Source organism: Stegodyphus dumicola, chromosome 2 (assembly GCF_044657685.1).
Source record: "Stegodyphus dumicola isolate Sdum_Otavi_A_Nest chromosome 2, ASM4465768v1".
Lineage (NCBI taxonomy): Eukaryota > Metazoa > Arthropoda > Arachnida > Araneae > Eresidae > Stegodyphus > Stegodyphus dumicola.
In genome coordinates, this window is record NC_140769.1 from 94,261,724 (window position 1) to 94,284,403 (window position 22,680).

General features: G+C 31.7%; 1 protein-coding gene and 1 non-coding gene across 3 annotated transcripts in view; both read right to left on the minus strand.

The window, feature by feature from the left end:
• Window positions 1-1,246: 1,246 nt before the first annotated feature.
• The window catches only part of LOC118189185 (enkurin-like), a 77,981-nt gene continuing 56,547 nt past the window's right edge, over window positions 1,247-22,680 (minus strand). For both annotated transcript variants that reach the window (XM_085810935.1, XM_035359743.2), the window contains exons 4-5: window positions 13,776-13,910; window positions 1,247-1,538 (exon numbers count right to left, since the gene is read on the minus strand). In XM_085810935.1, coding sequence (XP_085667061.1) covers window positions 1,359-1,538; window positions 13,776-13,910 — 315 coding nt within the window. In that variant the 3' untranslated portion in view covers window positions 1,247-1,358. The remainder of the gene's footprint in view (window positions 1,539-13,775; window positions 13,911-22,680) is intronic.
• LOC118189187 (U6atac minor spliceosomal RNA) lies at window positions 2,692-2,816 on the minus strand. The gene has a single exon (XR_004758222.1). It is a non-coding gene; the product is annotated as a U6atac minor spliceosomal RNA (small nuclear RNA).

The following is a 22,680-nucleotide window of genomic DNA, read 5'->3' on the forward strand; positions in this document are numbered from 1 at the left end:
ATTTAAATCATGTAGTTCCGTTTCTTTACTATTTAACAATTCCAAACAATTTTCTAACTCTTCTTGATTTTCTTCTTTTAAATACTCATCTACATTTTTAATAAATTGAGTTACAGAAGCACGTATATGTGCTCGATTCTTAATTAGTGTCTTCTGTTCCATTTTAATAAATTATCAAAGGAGACTTACCGTGAGAAGTCTTCGCTTACAAAACTAATCCAAAAGGCGAAAAACACATATTTTCAAATTAATCAGATTCTTTTCTGGGGCCGATGCACCATTATATAGCGAAAGTTCTAGATCAAAGTCGAATTACTCATAATCCGAAAATGAGATGCATGGCCTGGAGGGTTTTCCATAAATTTTAATTAAACTTAATATTTACATATATACAATGTAGGCTAAAATGCCTGAATCGAATATTTAATGCTCAAAAGGCAAGAACTGAATAGTTCCAGCTAAAATCTAAATCGAATTCTATTGCGTAGTGCATCGAAATTCTACCTTCAAGAAGAAGAATATTTTTTCAAGTCACGTGTTCAGAAGGGGAAAGGTTAAGTAAGCCAATAGATAGACTCCTAACGCCATCTCTTGGCGATATCAAAGAATATTCCTTAACAATACAAAATATCTCCGCTTGATTAAGATGAAAGGATACTGGCGCAACCATTTGTGCAGTCAAAGCTTAGTGTTTATCTGAAGAGCAATACACATGTCAAACCATGAACAAATATGGAAGATTTAATGCTTCAACTTGCTTGAAATCTCGTTAGAAGACAATGAGGTTTATCTTTACGGCTTATGGTAAAGTTTATATGTATTCTTGTCTATATGTATGTATGCTTGTCTATATGTATATATGCTTGTCTTCCAGCAATTGCGTAATTTAAGTTCAAGGATTCAAAATATGGTGTATTCCTAACTGTATACATTCTTGTTAAGTAATCAAATAATCATAGCCTTAGTGCGCTATTTATTAAGCTGCATGAATTATTCAAAACTTGATTTCCAAGAACAGCTTGTGTTAAATAATGTTTGTCAGCTGTATATTCTTGAAATTGTTTGAGGACGTTTTGAATGCTTTCAGAAATGACTGTGATATTCATTAGTTTGTATGTATTCGACTTACTGTATTTTGTGTTAACTTTTTTTTACTGAAGGCGACTTTTATTTTTAATAAATATATGAAAATGCTTTATTGAATGAATATCATTGGTAATAAAACAAAGAATCACACATAAAAGGTACAAAATATACAAATTTATTATATGTCTGGAAAGATTGGGTGATTCACTATATAGTATTTCCGATCGACAATTATGTGATAGATACTCGAATGTTTTGATCTTTGCTTACAATTAATGAGGTACTACAAATATATCAATATCCTTATTCTTTTCTAAGAAATAAATATCATGTTCTAAAAGATCGAGTTTCTTTTCCAGGTCTAATTTGCGGCTCTTTAATACATTTGTATCAATAGCAAGAGGCAGAGATAAGTACCTTTTGTTGAGTTCTTCCCAGTTTGCTCGAAGACCCTAAAAAGAAAATTGACACCGTTAAACTCAAAAATTAATAGCTGAAATTCGCTGGTGAAAGGATAAAATTATCTAAATCATTCAAATACGGCAACTATGGCCACGCAAATACACGTATTTAGTTTCCTTTACACAAAACCTGCACAAAATTTGTGAGAGTAAGCTGTTTACTTTGTGAAATCAGTTTTCTGCCACTTATCTTCAAATCAATAATCTAAAGGATTTGAAATATGCATACATAAAAGTCATTCAGATTTTAAGATAATGAAAACAGGCATACTTCATCAAGAGAAATTCATTAATATTTTAATAAGATTATTGATTTATAACCCTCTTATATTTAGGCTTATAAACTTAATAATTAAATTATAAGCCTTTTTGGATATTATTTCGTATTTAGAAGAAATATTAGAGTCAAGATCAGTCTCCTTTAAAACAATAAGTAAAATTATAAATTAATAGTATGTCCTGCATTTATCTTCCCGCAGTCTCAGTGGCTTTTACCAGATCATCTTGTTCAATAGCATTGGTTCTTCATAGAACTTCGGCATAAAAATTAGCGAGACATAAATTTGCTGCTTGAAAAGACAAAAACTATTATTAAGAATACGGCAAAGTAAAGAAAACATAATAAATCATAGAAATCTGAAGAAACCAGCAATCAGGTAAAGGCAGTGACAAAGGGGATTCTACTAGAGAAGGAAAACGTTCATGTCACATGGCCACTTGATGTGAAATGGCCAATCATGGGAAAGTGTAACACAAAGAGAACGTGAAGAAATCAAGCAGGTTATATGATGTTTAACATTGATCTTAAAATTTCACTAATTAACACTTGTCTCAAAATTTCACTAAGTGAATTTAGAGCATAGTTCAAAATAATCTTTGAGCAGATAGATATACTTACACACAGTACATAAAACACAAGGTGGAGATGGCAAAAGGTTGATGTAATTTCGAGACGATTTTGAAATTTGAGGCCTTTGTTGCCGAAGAGGTTTAGTTGCAATATAAAAATTATTCAAGCATACCTTTCTGGTGCTTTTAAATTGAGTCATATAAGTTTTCGCTGCAATGGAGATTCTTTCAAACATTTCGGTAAATGACGATTCATCTTTTCCATTATTAATTTTTGAATTATTTTTTCACGCAGAAAAAAAGTTGGTTATGTTTTCTAAGAGTAGGCAATACTTACTTTAACTACATATATATGTTTAGACCCAAAAGCCAGTCTATCCTTATCAAGGATAGTAGATTTTCTGTTCTTTCATATAACGTTAAATTAGTAATAAAAGTCATTGAATTTTTTTTAAAAAAATTAATTGTATCGAAATTTTATTCACTTTTAAAGGACAATCAAATATTTTAAGTAAAAACTGATAAAATTTACATTTAAAGAGTTCATAAATGTTTTCGGAATGAAGGCTTTCATGTTTTGTAAATTCCTATTATATTTAAATAATATTTCTACATTTACTATATTTAAATAATATTTCTTCAATTTGCAAAAACAATTTACCTACAAATTACTTGTTAAATAGTATGTCTGAAACTAATTTACAGCTTGTTTTGCAAAATGATTGTGTGTTTATTGAACGATTAAACAGATAAATCAAATACGGCAGTTGGTTTCCAAACGTTTCTAGTAATGCAATCCCATTTTAGGTGCTTGGGCAGTATTACGACCCCAGATTCTGAAGAATATATATTTTATAATACGTTTGGATCTCTGTTGTGCAGTTTTACAGTAATCTAGCTACCCCCAAAACATTTTTCGCGACCACCTAATTTTAAGATCACTGAAATATGGTAAGCTTCCAGATGAATGGCAATTTCGGTCAAAATACGCATTTTAGAATTAGAAAAAATTTCCAAGATTTATTCTATTATATGGATCATCATTCACAAATAAGTTCTAATTAATAAATTTCACATAACCCTACTGAGCCCTTTAAGAAAAATTGGGTTATGTTGTAATGTCCCTCGCTACTTTGTCTATGGTAAAATGTCGAGAAATCTAGTGAACTAAGTAGTGACTTATCGCTGAGTTCAAGCACTTATAATGTGAACTCGAGAAGGGTTAAAATACCCTTTTATTCAAAATGATAAAAGTTCGCCCCTTCTTTAGCTTACAGGAAAGCCTCCATTTGGGCTTTTAAATCAGGATAAGAAAATAAGAAATAAGAAAATAAGAAACTAATCTAATACTAAATAAAATAGACTTAGCCTAAACTAAACACAAATATCTAACATAGTTGGTCTTTAATTTAAACTAGCCGGCGATTATCAACAGACACGTACAATACGGGCGAGTGTAATAGATTCAAGAATGAAGTAGCCAGAAAGCAAACACGCGCCACTAAGGACTCCTAACCACTCTCTTTCGAAGTAAGTTGAACTTCCTTAAAATACCACTTCTAACTCATTTGCATTCAGCACGATTCTAAAAACTCATTCTAATAGAAAGTTTTAAGTGAGAAACAAGAATTGAAAGGAAAGGGTTTGAAAATTAAAATAACTGCTATAAAATTAACATACACCTTACAATGTAATATATAAGACCGAAGCTGAAGTGCAAAAACTGTAGGAAATGATTACATTTACCTGATGAAAGATTTTTCCTGATTTACCTGAACATTTACCTGATTTGAGAGATCAGATAAAAACTTCATTTTGTCAGTTAAAATAATTTAATATTTAATATTCCTGCAAATAAAAATTACAAAGTCATTGAAATGAGAAAAAATACCCTTCAAGACACCCTTAAATAAAAAATGAGAAAAAATACCCTTCAAGACAGAATAGAAATAAACTAATTTAGTATAAAAATATCAGGAAAATATAAATATTTATTTTCATAGCATTTTAATTAGGAAAATGCAAAAGTTTGTTTATGAATTATTCGCATAGTCTTTAATGTGATTTAAATTCATCCATGAACTGTTTTGTAAAGTTTCCATAAATTTATTTGACCGAAGCCGCACCCTTGATATTAATATTTCTTCAATATATTGAATATTGAGTACAATGATGTACTTTAAGCTTATCCAATTATCACATAGAATCACACACTTTATGTGATCAAGGTTTCCTAACGTAAAAAACAACATTTAGAATTTGATCATTAGAAATCATTAGAAAATTATATTTGTAATTTGACTTTAGCAAATTTGCATATTAACCCTCGTTACTTATTCACGTTTTAAATGATATCTTGGGCAATTTTCATCGTATGACGATAGAACTTTATTTTCTATCATAATGCAGTTGTTTATTTAAAATAATTGAATTTCATTTTCTATGGAGCCGCATTAAAAATTTTTAAGTTTCATACTTTTTTACCAAAGAGTTAAAACTTATCGTAATTTGAAAGCTTATTATTTTTATCTGATTCAAATCTTGAACGTCAAGCGCAGGTCTACGATCACATGTTCAGGAGATATCTAATGGTGTAATATTTTTGAATCATAATATGTGTGATCACATTTGTCCATTAACCGAATGAAAACATTAAAAAATGAGAAAAAATACCCTTCAAGACAGAATAGAAATAAACTAATTTAGTATAAAAATATCAGGAAAATATAAATATTTATTTTCATAGCATTTTAATTAGGAAAATGCAAAAGTTTGTGTATGAATTATTCGCATAGTCTTTAATGCGATTTAAATTCATCCATGAACTGTTTTGTAAAGTTTCCGTAAATTTATTTGACAGAAGCCGCACCCTTGATATTAATATTTCTTCAATATATTGAATATTGAGTACAATGATGTACTTTAAGCTTATCCAATTATCACATAGAATCACACACTTTATGTGATCAAGGTTTCCTAACGTAAAAAAGAACATTTAGAATTTGATCATTAGAAATCATTAGAAAATTATATTTGTAATTTGACTTTAGCAAATTTGCATATTAACCCTCGTTACTTATTCACGTTTTAAATGATATCTTGGGCAATTTTCATCGTATGACGATAGAACTTTATTTTCTATCATAATGCAGTTGTTTATTTAAAATAATTGAATTTCATTTTCTATGGAGCCGCATTAAAAATTTTTAAGTTTCATACTTTTTTACCAAAGAGTTAAAACTTATCGTAATTTGAAAGCTTATTATTTTTATCTGATTCAAATCTTGAACGTCAAGCGCAGGTCTACGATCACATGTTCAGGAGATATCTAATGGTGTAATATTTTTGAATCATAATATGTGTGATCACATTTGTCCATTAACCGAATGAAAACATTAAAAAATGAGAAAAAATACCCTTCAAGACAGAATAGAAATAAACTAATTTAGTATAAAAATATCAGGAAAATATAAATATTTATTTTCATAGCATTTTAATTAGGAAAATGCAAAAGTTTGTGTATGAATTATTCGCATAGTCTTTAATGCGATTTAAATTCATCCATGAACTGTTTTGTAAAGTTTCCGTAAATTTATTTGACAGAAGCCGCACCCTTGATATTAATATTTCTTCAATATATTGAATATTGAGTACAATGATGTACTTTAAGCTTATCCAATTATGATTTTCTAAAATCAATATGAAAACCTTTTGTAAAATGTTAATTTATACTCCATTTCAATTTATGTCTCGAGCATGTGTTACTTTAACCTGCATGTGCATGTTATTCGGTAAATGATTATAAAGTTCTTGCATTTAAAATTTCTTTTTTGTGTTGTGTAGAACTTAGATCCACGGACTTTTGACAAGTTCTGAAAGACCTTTATTTTAATATGAATCATGTGAATCGTGTTTAATATGAATCGTGTGACATCATCAACTGACAAAATTAACCACACAAAACATATTTTATTTATGTATCTGTAAGTGTCAAACAAGATGGCTTGATATCTCCTTCCGAAATTTTCAGGTCGTATGGATTATTAGCATAAAATATGATCCTTTATTTATTCTCACAAGAAATGATCTACAATTGATATATCTGCTCGTCAAGCTAAACGAATACTGCCCCTGTGGCAATACAAGCTAATGACTTAAAAATGTGAAAATATTGAACTTTATGGTGACTAAAGCTCAAAGCTCACAAGTTCATTTGTTTCTGGTTATTACGCCAATTTGTGTCACACATTACCTAAGTGTGCTGAGTGAGCACGCCCTGATTTTTGCTTGTATCTACAAAGCTCAGGCCTAGGTGTTAAATGTTCATCTAAAGTGTCTTTCCCTCGCTAGAGGGCGCTAGAGGTTCCATTAGTGAGAAAAATCAAAACTTTGTTTTTATTTTTATTTTTTGTAAAGAGTTCGGTTTAGAATCCGTGTGATGGACGGATAAATTGTTTCGTACAGCCATAAAAGGAAAAGAGAGGCTGTACAAGAAAATGTATTTAAATCTTAATTTTTTCCTTTTGAATGTTTTATGTAAATAAAATGTGATGTCAAGAAATAGAATTGTGGTTTTTCTGTAAAGAAGATTGCCAGCTGAAACATCACGTCAGATTCTACAATGCATTAGAACAGGTAAATGTATTTTCTTCTTGTTTTTTAAATCAATATAAATAGAACCTGCATACGTCAGTGGATTCTGACAACTTCGATCAACAGTAGTTGATTAATTAAGTAAAATAATAAAGTTTTTGGCGTCCGCCATCAGGACGTGTTATCTTAAAGAAGAACTAGTTATTTATGCTTCCGAAAATGGAAGTACTTGAAATATGTTTATATTTTGAAGATGCATTTTGTTGAATGAAAGCATGTTTATATTTAAGTTGAATAGAAATAGATATTTAGTATTTTCAGCTTAAAATATATATTATAAGTTTTATGTTTTTGAATAAAAGTAATTTCAACGTAAAACAAATTAATGTGTAAGAATCCAATTAAGGATTGAGGAAATAAGATTAAGTTAAAAGGATTACTTTAAAATTTAAGATAAAATATTTGACTGGAGTTTAAAGTAAAAATGAATGTTGATATGATAAAGAAAAAACGTGCAACGGTACGCAGTGCTTTCACTAGAACGGTTAAAGTTCTAAAGAACGAAATTAGTAAAAATGCTCAAGCAGATAAAGCTGTATTAAAAGATAAAATTGTGAAGTTACAAACGATAAATGCTGAGTTAAAATTTTATGATTCAGAGGTACTAGATTTATTAATTAAGGGCAGTGCCACTGAAGATGATTTAGAAACCGAAATTATAAGCTGTGAGGAATATTCTGATGAATTCATCACAATTGAAAGAAAAGTTAGTGAATTACTAAATGTAAACAAAGTTACAAATGACGCAGTTTTTAGTAATTCTGATGTCAGTAGTAACTCTAAAGTCAAACGGTATAAATTACCTAAACTGAATATAAAACCTTTTGATTCTCAATTAATTAATTATTTGCCATTTTGGGCACAGTTTAAGAAGATACATGAAGATAAAGAATTAGATGATTGTGATAAGTTCCAATATTTGCTACAAGCTGTAGAATCTGGAACTCGTGCTAGGCATTTATTAGAAAGTTACCCGATAACTTCAGAAAATTATTCGAAAGCTTTGCGAGCTTTTCAAGAGCGTTATGGGGACAAAGATATTCTTATCGAAGTGTATGTCAGGGAATTTTTGAAATTAATTACAACAAATATTCAAGCAAAGGGTAAAGACAGATTATCATTGTGTGACTTATTTACCAAGGTAGAAGCACATTTAAGATCTTAAGAATCCATGGGGCTTGATATAGAAAGTAATTCAGCCTGGCTATACCCCATGATAGAATCCTGCTTACCTGATGATATTTGAAGAGCATGGCAGAGATGCAATATTAGGGGAAAGAAAGATTCTGATAGTGAAGTGAGTTTTTCGAAGTCGAGTTTAACGTTGTTAATGAACTTTTTGAAGAGGGAGGTAGCGGGTGAAGAAAGATTACAATTGGCCAGGTCAGGCTTTGAAAGTATTATCCCAAAAGAGAAAATGCTGAAAAGGGATAACAAGTACCCTACTGCAGCTGGTTTATTCGCTGCTAAAGAAAGCTCGTGTTTGTTCTGTGGTAAGTCGCATGAAAGTAAGGACTGCGTAGTTGCCAGATCGTTCTCTCTGGAAGAAAAAATAAAGAAAGTCAGGGAAAAGAACTGTTGTCTGAAATGTTTACGCTTTGGCCACCGTGCCAAAATGTGTAAAGTTTTTGTACGCTGTCATGTCTGCTCAAAACCTCATACAGAGCTTTTCTGTCCTGAGATAGGTAAAACGAAAGAAATTAGTGATAAAAGTAAACCCCTAGCGAATATCCTGAACACACTTGCAAAGAGCAGTGTTCAAAAGAAGTAGCTCTCATGACACTAGAAATACTAATTAAGGGTTATAAGAAAATTAAGAAGGTTAGGGCACTATTGGACAGTGGGTCCCAAAGGAGTTATATTTTAAAGAGCACAGCGAAAGAACTTGGTCTTAAGCCTCTCGCTACAGCAACTATTACCCACACGGTATTTGGAGGTACAGAAATAGAAGCTAAATCTCATAATAAATATAAAATTAAATTAAGTGCACCGGGTAATGGTCACAAATCTGTTATCACAACCAAATTCCTTGACCAAGAAAAGATATGTGGGAACATTCCATGCATTCCAAAGGAGTGTTCTAGAAGAGCTTAAGAGACATAGATTATGGGTGTCAGATATTGGTACGGTTTGTCCTGAAACAGAAATTTTAATTGGCAGTGATGTTTATGGCCAACTCCTAACAGGACGAATCAAGCAGCTGAACAACGGTCTAACGGCAATTCAGAAAAAAACTTGGATGGACAATTTGCGGTGAGTTAGAGAATCCATCCCAAGGTTACGTGAATAGTGGTACAGCTAACGTTGATGACTAATTTATCTCTGAGAGAACTTAGCATTCCAGATTTATGGCGGCTAGAGACAATAGGAATTAATGATCCCACTGAAACGTTGTCTAAGAAGGAAGAAGAAGAGCTAGCCCATGATTTGTTCCTCAAAGAACTTACGAGAAGTGAAGACGGGCGTTACCGTGTTGGTCTTCCATGGACTTGTATTAACCCAAACATTCCTTCAAATAGAAATGAAGCAGAAAGAAGGTTGTTTAGCACTACAAGAAGACTGAAGAAGTTGAGTAAATTTGAAGATTATGACCTAGTCTTTAAAGAATGGCAAAAAGAGAATGTCATACAGGAAGTCTCAAAAAAGGAACTAGAAGAAGTAGGAGGCTATTACTTGTGGCACCAGAGAGTGCTACTACGTCTATCAGACCAATTTTTGACGCCTCGTGCAAAGTTGGAAGAGCACCATCCTTAAATGACTGTCTCTTCAAAGGACCAAACTTGATAGAAGAAATTCCCGCTATATTACTGAGATTCCGAGAAAAGGCTATTGCTGTTGTATCCGACATCAGAAGAGCCTTCCTCCAAATTGAAGTTAAGGAAGAGGATCGCCGATTTTTGCGATTTTTATGGTGGGAGAAGGAAAATAAAATTAAAGTCTATCAACATAACAGAGCTACTTGTAGCCCTTTTTTACTCAGCGCGGTTATAAGATACCATTTGAACAAGTATCCACAACAACTCAAAACAGTTACTGACAAACTCTTGAAGTGTTTCTATATTGACAACTGCGTAACCTCCGTAGACAGTGCATCCGAATTAGAAGAATTTATCTCAAAGTCAACTGAAATTATGGCTGAAGCTAAGATGGATTTGAGATTATGGCAGTTCAGTCCGGTAGAAGAAATAGAAAAATTGTCAACTGAGAACAGAAGTTTGTTTAAAGATCTTACAACTCCAGTTTCGGTTTTAGGGATTAAATGGGATAGAAAGGAGGATTGTTTAATGATCAGCAATAAATTTGACGCTGAAACAGAAAATCCTACTAAACGGAAGATCTTGTCTATAACACAAGGTATTTACGATCCCCTCGGTTTTCTCATCCCAGCATTGTTGCCAGCCAAGCTAATGATTCAGGAGGCCTGGTCAGCTAAGTCAGAATGGGATTCCCCGCTTCCAGAGAAGATCCAAAAGGACTTTCAGAAATGGTATAGTGAATTGAAACAAATATCTAACTTGAAGGCAAACAGACGCATAGGTTACGGAAATAAAGAAAAATGGTGTATACATGTTTTTTGCGACGCGAGTCAGAATGCATATGCAACAGTAATTTTCCTGCGCTGTGAAAATAATAATAGGATTTCGGTACAGCTTCTAGAAGCAAAATCTCGACTTGCGCCAAAAATGACTTTGACAATCCCGCGTCTAGAACTTCTTGCTTGTGTTTTGGGAGCCAGATTAGCAAACTATATTCGTGAGGCTCTGGATGTCTCTACAATACCAGTTTATTACTGGACGGACTCTTCAACGGTTAAAGCATGGATACGAAGAAATGACCAATGCGGTACTTTTGTGGGTAACAGAATCAGAGAAATATGCAAACTCACAGAATCATACCAATGATATCTTGTCCCAGGTAATCTAAATACGACGGACCTGCCATCTCGTGGTTGTAGCCCAAGACATCTTATCGAGACGAGATGGTGGGAGGGACCAAAATGGTTAAAAGACGAAGAAAATAATTGGTACAAATCAGAACAGGTTCCTAATGAAGATTAAGTTATGTCAGAAAGAAAAAAAACTGCTATATTCTTATTTACCTGCGCAAAAGTAGATCAATTCATGAATTATGAGAGAGTTTCGAAATTTTGCTGATTTGTAAATATTATTTGTTGGATGAAAAGATTCATATCCAAATGTAGAAATAGAAATTATTTTTTCCCATCTGAGCTCTCGATCGAAGAAAAGAAAGAGGCAGAGAAGTTCTTTTGGTCGAGAATTCAGTTAGAAAATTTTGGTGATGTCTCAGGTTCTGTCAAAGGTCTTGTTGTTGTGAAAGATCAAAATAACATAATACGAGTGAAAACCAAGTTGTTAGAACGTGATGACGAATTTTCGTTCAAATATCCAATTTTGTTCCCATCAAAACATCACGTAGTAAACTGTTTAATACGAGACTGCCATTTAAAGAACTGCCATGCTGGTCTCCAGACTGTTGGTTCCATCCTGCGAGAAAATTTTTGGATTATTTCTGCTGAACGGCTCATTCGCAGTGTAAAAAATCTTCTTCTAAGAACACTTGGTAGATCATCACTCAGTTTTGAAGACCTTTCAACGATATTATGTGAAGTTGAAACTGTAATGAATAATCGACCTCTTACATGTATTTCAGAAGAATCTGATAAATTTATTCCTTTGACTCCATCATCTTTTATTCAAGACATCCAAGAAATTGGGATACCTGATCTAGAGAAAATTAATTTCCAGAAACTTCGAAAAAGATACCGGAAATGCCATAATATAAAAGATCAATTGAGAAATAGATTTCGAAAAGAATATTTGGCAAATCTCCTTCAAAAGTCAAGAGAAAAGGCTCAAGTGATCCAGACGGGTGATGCAGTACTAATTGAACTAGGCAACCGAAAGAGACTTAACTGGCCAATAGGGAAAGTCACAAAATTGTTTCCAAGTAGAGGTGGTTGTACACGTGTGGCAGAGGTAAAAACTTCTTCAGGAACTTTTGTACGACCGATTCGTAAACTTTGCCATTTGGAGATATCTAAGAACGATGACCCAGTAAACCAGCTGATGAACAGTATGAACACTTTTCACAACTCAATTTTAGAACTTTAACTTTTTTTTTTTTTTTTTTTGGCTTGAAATTTTCATAGATATTAGTTTTATTTCATTCTATTATTTTTGAGTAATGATGTAAATTTAATTTTAATGTTTAATTTCTGGCTTCCACCATAAATTAAAGGTGGGAGCCTGTTAAATGTTCATCTAAAGTGTCTTTCCCTCGCTAGAGGGCGCTAGAGGTTCCATTAGTAAGAGAAATCAAACTTTTGTTTTTATTTTTATTTTTTTGTAAAGAGTAGATAGTTCGGTTTCGAATCCGTGTGATGGACGGATAAATTGTTTCGTACAGCCATAAAAGAAAAAGAGAGGCTGTACAAGAAAATGTATTTAAATCTTAATTCTTTCCTTTTGAATGTTTTATGTAAATAAAATGTGATGTCAAGAAATAGAATTGTGTTTTTTTAAGAAGATTTCCAGCTGAAACATAACGTCAGATTCAACAATGCATCAGAACAGGTAAATGTATTTTCTTCTTGTTTTTTTAATGAATATAAATAGAACCTGCATACGTCAGTGGATTCTGACAACTTCGATCAACAGTAGTTGATTAATTACGTAATACCTAGGGATTCAAGTCTCAAGAGGCCCAAATTATACTATACTTAATCAAAACCTTGTTTTTCTGACACGAAAATAAGAAAAGTGATCATTAGAAAAACTTCCAGACGGTGGTATAGCTGTCATAATTATCATTATCGTAAGGTGTAAAAGTCATTAGCTTAGCTCACCTCTACGGAACAGGGTTTAAGCCTTTGCCAATTAGAAAAGGAAAGTTCCACACGCGCGAATATGCAACTGATTCAGCGAAATCTTCGACTGAATGTCACTCCATGTATTCTTATACAATCCTGGTATAAAGCTGAAAAATTAGAAATATCTAGACAAGATCCTTATACCAGTTTCCGTGACAAAGGTTGGTGGCCTATCATCGGAAGTTCGGCTTAGGCTAGTTGTGGCTATAAAACCTTCGCCTGAACGCTTTATAAAGAAACCTATATAAAGCACTGTCCCTAGAGCCGCCAACTGTCTTAATTGGACCTTGTGTTAAAGCTACAAATTCATGACTTGTCTCATTAAACTGAAAATCTTTTGCATACTATAGCATCGAAAATTTCTAGCCAGTACTATTACGTATACTACTATTAGTTTTGATCATTAGCTTTGAATTCATGTGTTTTTATTCTGCACATATTAACATGCATCGTACCAGACATTATTTTCTTATAATTGACCAGATGTATCTTATTTAAGATGTTCTATGCTACTACAGTATAGCCGAAAGTCGATTAAACGCACATTAGAATAGCATCCTTTTTCGTTTTAAATTCACATTTCGGAAATTTCATATTCTTTCTATATGCAGAATTTTGACAGTTTCGAGATATGTTATTATAAAGTAATGTTCACAATGTTAATATCGATAAACCGAATTTTCGATTACTATTTTTTTGAGAGAAAAAAGGAAAAAAAAAAAAAATTATCTCTGTTTTTCTGTCTTTAGTTCCGGTTAATCAGATGTCGAGTTGTGTATAATTCATTAACTTATGCTTTCTTTAAAACTAAGTAGAATAAAAAATCTCATAATTACTTCAATAAGGGTGTCTTTTTCCTCTTCGCTCAATTTTCTTAATTGTTCTTCTTCAGATGACTTCTGCAACATTTCATTCGAGTATTCAATATCTTTTCTACGCTTAACAAGATATCCGGGAGTTTCTCCGAATTCCTGAAAAAAAAAAAAAAAAAAAAAAAAAAGTTAAGCATTGCCTTTCAAATCTTTTCTGAAACGTTTAAGTGACACTTGACCATGAAGAGCAATTTTCAGCGAAAGTGATCTTAAAAAGCATTACTTTTAGTACTCTTTAAAACTGAAATAAATATCGAACTATAAGTTAAACCACGTACTTTAAAAGTGAGCAAGCAGAACGTGTATGAGCGTAGTACATTAATATTTTAGTTTATCTAATAATAGTCTACAAATAATGCATTACTTGAAGATATTGCTCAATTAAAATATGCCGTGAATAACTTCACGTAGACTGATGGTTTCAATTTAAGAGAATAATCAAACTTAAAAGACCTTCAGACTACAGTAAGTTTCTTCACATGATGCGTTTTAAAAAAATATGCTAAACTTAAATATTTATATGGACCTCATAAGGGAAAAAAAACTTCAATGAGAAAAAGATTTTTACAGCCGAATTAAACAAAGAAAGACATTCAACCGAATCTTTCTAAAGCAAAATCAATCAAATAATCTTCATCTTTTTGTTGTCGTAACAGTCACCAGAGATATTGGTGGACCATATACGAATATATATATAGTTTTTAAATTTATATTTCTAAAAGATACTTTTTACGGTAGAAATATTTTAATTTAGATGCAATGGTTTCAAATTTATTCCATTCATTCAACTCTTAAAATTGGATCCTATATTTAATGAAATTAATTTTCGTTTGACCTCTAAATCGATCCTTTGAGCCTTTTTTTCCCTTGAGAGAAAATGGCTCAAATTTTAATTTTAACATTTTTTTACACGATCGGTTTTAAAGACAGTACAGAAGCTTTTTTCCCTGAACCAAAGTGTTATCTATAAAGCAATCAGCTTTTATATATAGCGACATTTCCAAGAGGTAATTTAACAACGTGTAAAGAAAAGTTATTTTGCTAACAACACTCATTTAAAGTTATCATCAGCAGTAATGTAATTTTTATTACAGAAGATAAAATTAAAGAAAGAAATTTAAATTTAAAATGCAAAACGGTATTTCTTTAAAATGTTTCACTTATACCTGTTATTTAAATTTTCGTTTCTCAAAGTTGTACTATATTCAAGTTTATTAGAAAGTGATTTTAAGAAATTTTAACATTATTCCATTTCTCACCATAGAAGCAAAATACGCACTTTTTCATTTCAAAAATAAATAGTCTATAACAGGAGTGTTCAACTCTAATGAGCGTCAGAACCACAAATTCATTTACTTACAGTGTGAAAGGCGGCAGCTTAAAATTAAATATTTCCGCATCAAAGTTGAAAATAAATTACAGGAAAATATGTAATTATGTATTTTAATAGTAACTTACTCATCAAGTGTGATAGATGAGCCTGGTAAGTATCATTTACATAAGTAATGTCAATTTATGAAATTGCGAATCGCAGAAGATTTAGTAGAGAGCAAAGTATGGCATAACTTGTATAATGATATTTAATAGATTTTTCATTTGAGAAACTTTCACACGAATACATACTAACAAATATTTGACGTCATTTCCTATTACAAGCAGAAAACGTCTGAAGAACACGTCCTTTTTTCCCTATCCGTATTCGAAAGACACAGCTTTGCCCGGATGGTTAATGGTTCAGTACTGTGTAGATTAATAAATAATGTAATAATAGCTATTTATGCTACTGAGGTATGTAAATCATGACTAGAATTCCTCCATAATCTTCTGTATGTCTGTAAGGAACTGAAAAATACAATAGTTCTTCTTCGGATTCTAGGGCTAAATGATTGCAACCTTAAAAGTAGCTCATATCATACATCTTAAAATATAATCTAAAAAATTTCGTCTTGATCTGGAATCCTGTGATACTTTCCATGTACACTGCTCAAAAAAAAAAAAAAAAAAAAAAAAAAGGGACAGTGCTATATCTCCCGTTCTACTGGGCCGATTGACAAAATTCAACCTGCGTTTTTCATGTCTCAAAAGCGCGACTTAGGATATATATTAGATTTATATATAGCACTATTCTAACATAGGTATTTTGACACAAAATTGGACTTTTTCTGAAATAACATACCAATATTTTTCCATATTTCGATTCTACGACTCAAATTATGCAAGAATACCAAGTTTTGTAAAAATCGTACGAGTAGTTTTTAAAATATTAGCTCTCAAAATTTTAGCTCCTCAATGTTATTTGAATTTGGCAAATATTTATTATTATCTCTTTTATTATTAAACTTTTTTGATTTTTTTCTCTCACATTTCGAAATTTAGGTTCATTCCAAATAAAATTTACCCATTTTTTGTGTTTTATTTTTAAAATTTCTATTTTAAAATAATTTTATAAATTTTTCGAAAAAAATTTTGAATTATAACCTATAAAATTTTTACCATCATCTTAAAGTAGGTGTATTTTTAAGCATATCTGCAAAAAATTAGGCTTTTTTATTCAAAATTTTCTAAGATATACACGAATTTACATATTTTCGCGTTTTGAAATTTGGCATCTTTTTTTGAGCGATAATAACGCCAAATGTGGTCTATGGATTTTTGTTACACTGAATTGCCACAGCTATTTTTAACCTTAAATTTCAAGTAAAATTTTACGGAGAATTAATTATATGACATTTTTTTCCCTCAATGATGCGCAATAAATATTTATTAATACTATATTTAAAGCTATTTTTTTAAATTATAGATGATATTATTCAAATTTTTAACTATTTTTTTAATTTCTCTATATCTTTTAAAAAAAAATAAGAGTAAATTTTTGTATGAGTAAATTTTTACCTTCGTTTTATCGTCTGCTGCTTTACTTCGTTTAAATCGAATTGTCTAAAACTGAGAATTTTTGTTTGATGTTTATTTGAATTTTATGACAGTAACTGCATAATTTATTTCTAAAAACAAACTGTTGCTTTTGAAGTGGCTGAAAGAGCGGCTGATACATATTTTTAAAGCACAGGATATTTTTATAGAGACATAAGATTTAGAATAATCATTTTTATAAAAGTCAAATTATGATATAAACATACAACCCTCTAGAGACTGAATTAATGTAAGTTCGGTGGTTGTGTAGAAATGATCTGCAGCTGCTTAATGGCTGGATAAGTCAGCAGATTCTGTGGACAAGTAAGAATAATTATATAAACGACACCCAACATTCTGGATTCAATTAACAACGAGGATACGATGTTTATTAAATGAATTCAAAAATTTTAAAACATAAAAAATCAACTCATTTTTTTATCTTAAAATGTATTTTTGTGCGTAGCGTATTTTCATTATATTCTTAAAATTCTAATTTAGAATGTAATTGTCAAGAACTGAATCCTAATCATTAGTAATATAATAAATAATTATTACGGTTATTAATAAATCCTTCTTATAAATTGTAAATATTGCACACGATATTATTTATTTACACTTCAATTCTAACCGTCAGCTCTAGTAGAAGTTACAAATCAATTACATTTAATTAAGGATTGGATTGGATTGGATTATTTAATTATCGCAAAGCACACGAGGGTTATCTGCCTAAAGGGAGGGATTCCTTCGTGGAGGACTTTCTAAGGGAAACTGGCTCGTATACACGTTACACATAGGGAAAACCACGAAAACGCCCCTGCAGCCAGCCCGTTCGCGGGATTCGAACCTCGGACCGAATTACCAGTGTTCAGCGTCTTTACCGCTCGGCCGCTGGTGGGCTATTTAATTAAGGAACGACCATCTAAGTTTAAAAACAGCGTACCGTAGCAGCAATTCAATTATTGGCGCCGCATCTTTCATGTTACTCCCGATTGGCAAGTTACATGATTTTTAATGAGTATTCGGGTTTTGCTAGTAACTTCACTTAGAAATCGCGCTTAAACTAGGTTAGTTGGTTATTTGAACATAGAAAGAACATGGGAGCTATTTGATTAAGATGCTTTCATAGAGAACCTTTGTAAAGAGAACCTAGAAAACTACGAAAACCAACTATGCAGCCTGGGTTAGACTTCGCAACAAACAATTAGTATTTAACAATCTTCAAATGCTAGGAAACTGGTGAGGCTCCAATTAAATCTCCAATTTAATATTTTATTTCTAAATATTTAAAATATTGTTGTATTGTTAGACACAAAAAGCAGAATTTAAGTTTTGTTAATTCGTTAGTAAACTACCAAGCCGTAGTGCAAATGAATATTCAATTGCTTTTGCAATAATTGTATTCACTTAATATTCTTGGAATATGAGCTAAAGAAGGAACGTTCTCGGAAGATTAAAGAAGTGTTTAAATCCAGTGATATTAGGTTTGTCTTACAAGCTCAGGATCAAAACGATTCTGCAATTTCCCGAGTAGTTGACTTGTAAATGACTGTGAATTAAGCAGATGACTTTTAATCTTACGTTTTCAGTCAGAAAACCTATTCCGAATGTTTTGTATTGCATGACAATGCATCTTTTCATTATTCAATAACCAGTCGGAGAACCGCTTGTGTTCCGAAAATAAGTATGTGTACTCAATCGTCCTGCATGTTCTTCAAATTTGTCTTCTTGTGATTTTTTTCTTTCCCAAAAACTAAAGTTGCCTCTCAAAGGAAAGTTTTTTGACATCGAAGAGACAAAAGGAGTATGACATCTACTTTTAGAGGCATGTCAAAAACAGATCTCTACAAGCCTTCTCTTCCATTACATGTTGTGCAGTCAGACAAAAAGTTGCATCAGCGTAAATTTTATAATCTATTTTTATTCCACTCTGATTACTTTATTAACATACAGTGAATATATACTAAATCTTTTACTTTAGCTTAAGTAATTCGGAAGTTTTGACGGAATTGTTGTCGGAACTAGGACTTAGAAGATAAGTCAAATTAAATATTTCGATAATCCAATAAATTCAAGGTCAAAGTTTCAATATTTTATTTTCGGAGGGAGAGGAAATTTTTTCAGTTTTGGTCCATTATCCTAAGTATATTTGCTTTGATTCTTTATTTTTCCATAAAAGCGAAAAATTTACGCTTGGTATACATATAACGCATAGCTTCAAATTAAAATTTAATAATATACAGAGTAGTTATAATTAAAGTTCCACACTGAAACGGTCATAAAAGGAAAACCACTGGATCAAATGTTATCAAACTTGGTAATCGTGTAAAGGAGGTCATGGGAATTTATTTTTCGCGAAAAAAAGGAAGTTGGAAACCTCACCACCAGGGGGAAAATGGCGCTGTATGCAATATTGTCAAACGAAATATGGGTCGGAATCTAACTTAACCTTTTGTTACACAGGTTTAACATGTTGCATACCCTTAAGAAACTTTGAAGTAGGTAAATTACCATTTAAAAGCGTTGAATTCGATAAAAGTCGAGTGCGCCATTCGTGTTAGTGAGAAATTCGTCCGTGAAAACCACGAATTAGCGATTAGAAAATGTGAGATCGCAAATCACTCGCACAAGTGCGTACGATCTGAAAATCGTTTTCTTACAGATCGCCAATTTGTAATTTTTGAAGCCTGAATTCGGCACTAAAACATGAAGATACTGATTCAAAACGCTTTTAATCGATTTGGGCCAAAGAAATCCCTCATGTTATCTATCTAGTTCCATTGGCATTCTCCTACTGCATTCGATTGCATAGCAGTCATTCCACACCGTTTAGTGTCGAATGACAGCTAGTTTTATAACTGAACCGTTTTTCTCTGAAGAGCAGGCGACAGCTGGACCACTGTGATTGCAGCTCACTTAGAGTCAATGTTAAAATCTTTCGTGATACACGAACTGCATGGAACTGCAGTAACATGGCATTTTAGATACTACGATTTTTATGCAGGGCTGGGCCCCACCTCACGTGTGTCGCACAGTTACTTAAGAAACATTTCACGAATGAACGTCTTATAGGCCGACAATTCCCCTCTTCCCACCAGACCTCAATCTCTGTGACTTTGGGCTATGGGGTTATCTCAAAAGCACTGTTTATGGTGATATTCTAAACAATTTGGCAGAAATGAGAAATGTCCGTAACATTCCTCCTGATATGCTAAGAACTGCTGTTAAGAATGCAGTAACAGGACGGTTATTCTACGCTACGAGAGTCGACAGCAAGTTGTGGGCCGCCAGATGTCGCTGTTAGTAAAAAACAGGTCTGCCCGACATCCTATATTCTCTGAGTACGGAAGTTGTCGAAAGCGCGTGAAAAAGTGTTGCCGCGTCGTCAATCAGGGTTGTGCAGTTGACGTACTAAGTAGACAATGGCTTTGTATGTGTTTTCGCTGCTGATTTTTTCATATTTAAACGAAGAATACGGTCGTAGATCTCTGAATCGGTGGCGAATTTATAGAAAATATATTGATGCTTTTGCTCTGCCAAAAGATGTTTTCATTGCGTATTTCAGATTACCAAAATGTATAGTTACTTTAATTTGCGATGAACTGAGAGAGTATTTGGAGCCACATTCAGAAAACAAGAACGCAATTTCTACTGAAAGAAAAGTTATACTATTCCAGAAATTATAGATATAAATTGTAATTGTATGCTTTAAAAATGTAGAAGATAATAAGTTTATCAAGCACATAAACTTTCTTTATTTAACACAAATATAGACATCCGATAAGCTTCTACTCTTTATGTACAGCAAGAATTACGTTTACTTTAAAATCTAACAGTTGAATACCTTACGAATAATACTGCGAACACAAAAAGAAATGTCGTTCATTATTACGCGAAATTCACACTACTGTAAAATAAAAATTAAAAAAAAAAAAAAATTATAAAACTATAAAATAGCTTTATAATATCTTTTTCAGTAGCTGTACTACTACTAGTGTGATACTTTCAAAAATAAGTTTTAGCTCAGATGGGCTATTAATTTCGTTTTGCCATTTTGTGGCGTTTCACTTTTCAAATCGTTGCCACCAAGTATTATCGCACTCTATTATATTTAAAGAAATTAAATAATGAGAAATCTGCAGAATGTATGAATGTTCCTCGCACTGTGATAAAACAACGCTACCTAGAGCCATGAAATTCTGAATAACGTAATCCTTCATCCTAATATAGGCATCTGGAGGCCCAAATTTGGAACTGAGAATTTGTTTTATTATCTATTTCATATTTTGTAAAGCATTTATGAGTTTTTGATTAAGAAACCCAACGATTTCAAAGCGAGCAATGGCAACATTGTACAGAAAAAAAAAAAAAAAAAAACATTTTCATCACTAGCGCGGGAGATTATGTATCGGAAATTCTAAAGATATGCTTTTTTTAAATTATATGATATTGCTGTTGAATTGAATTTTATGGTTTAAGTGCGAAAAACATGATATTTAATAAATAAAGATAACACGCAAAACGTTAAATAATGGCCCTTTGGAAGTAATATAAAATCTGAAAGCCTTCAGATTTTATTTATTTATTTATTTATTTATTTATTTATTATTATTTTTGTGTGTGTGTTGTTTGTGTGTAATTTTATTACGTTTTAAAACTGGTTTCTAAGTGAGGACTTTCTAAGAGAAACTGGCTCGTATACAAGTTACACATGTGAAAAGCCACGAAAACGCCGGCTAGCTCGTTCCCGGGATTCAAACCTCGGACCAAACTACCTGCTTTCAGCGACTCTACCGCTCGGCAGCTGGTGGGCTTGTTAGTAGAATTATACTGCATTATTATTGTATTATGCTATAAAATAACAATGCTATAAGGCTGAGGGTTTGTTCATGGGATAGTACTTTTGTAATCTATTATAGTATTAAAAAATCATTGTTTCTTTGCAAATTTAACAAACAAAACAAAAAATACTGTTCATAGCATTCTCATTTTTATATTGTAAAAGAGATATTGATTATTATTAGTTTTCTATTTAAAATGTGTCGAAACGCTGGTTTGACAAGGACTTCAACTGCAAGAGACCTACACTGATTATTTTTACTTTAGTACTTACACTGTGAAAATATTACTATCTTTTAATTATTTTCACAAAATAAAATCTTTTGAGAAGGAAGAATATTTAAACTGAGCAGTTCTTATATATATAAAAAATTCAAGTAACAGCAATGTAATATTAAAAAAAAAAAGGTATTAGTAATTGTGTGACAAAAATTGCAAAACGAATTAATCACACATACAGGATAGATTAGTTTAATTTTGGTTATATATTTTATATTGAAAAAATATTTTCTTTCATGTTAATTATAGAATAAATTATTTAAAATAAAGCATTTTGATGCGTGTGTGATAGTTGAATGCAGCAGCAATCGGCCATACTGTAATAGCGAATGAATTTTATTTCTTTTCCTGAAAGAAATAATTTTCATAGTAAAAGAAAATTAAAAAAAGGAAGAAATATTAAGAAAGAAATATTTTCTTTCTAATTTATTATGTAAAGAAATATTTTTCCAAACTGTAAAATAAATTGCGGGAAAACAGCATGGAAAAAAAAAAAAAAAAAAAAAACTTAGTTTGCTGTTAGATTGTAATGCAAATTAATCATATTATAAATTTAAATGATTAAAATTGTTTATTTCTAAAAGGATTTGAAGTAAGCTTAATTCATTTACTTTTATCTATTTACCATTGCTTTCGTGGTATCCCATATCACTCTTTATTTCTTAGCTCTAAATTCCTGCGTTAAGTTTCCCCTTAAAAAACGGAATTTTCCTTCACATAACACAGCAGCATATTCCACTGCGTGCTGGTCATAATACTGTTTTGTGCAATTTTTTTCGAACTACAATTGCAGCGTGAGAGTTAGTGAAATAATAGGAGAATATTCCTAGAACTTCAGCCA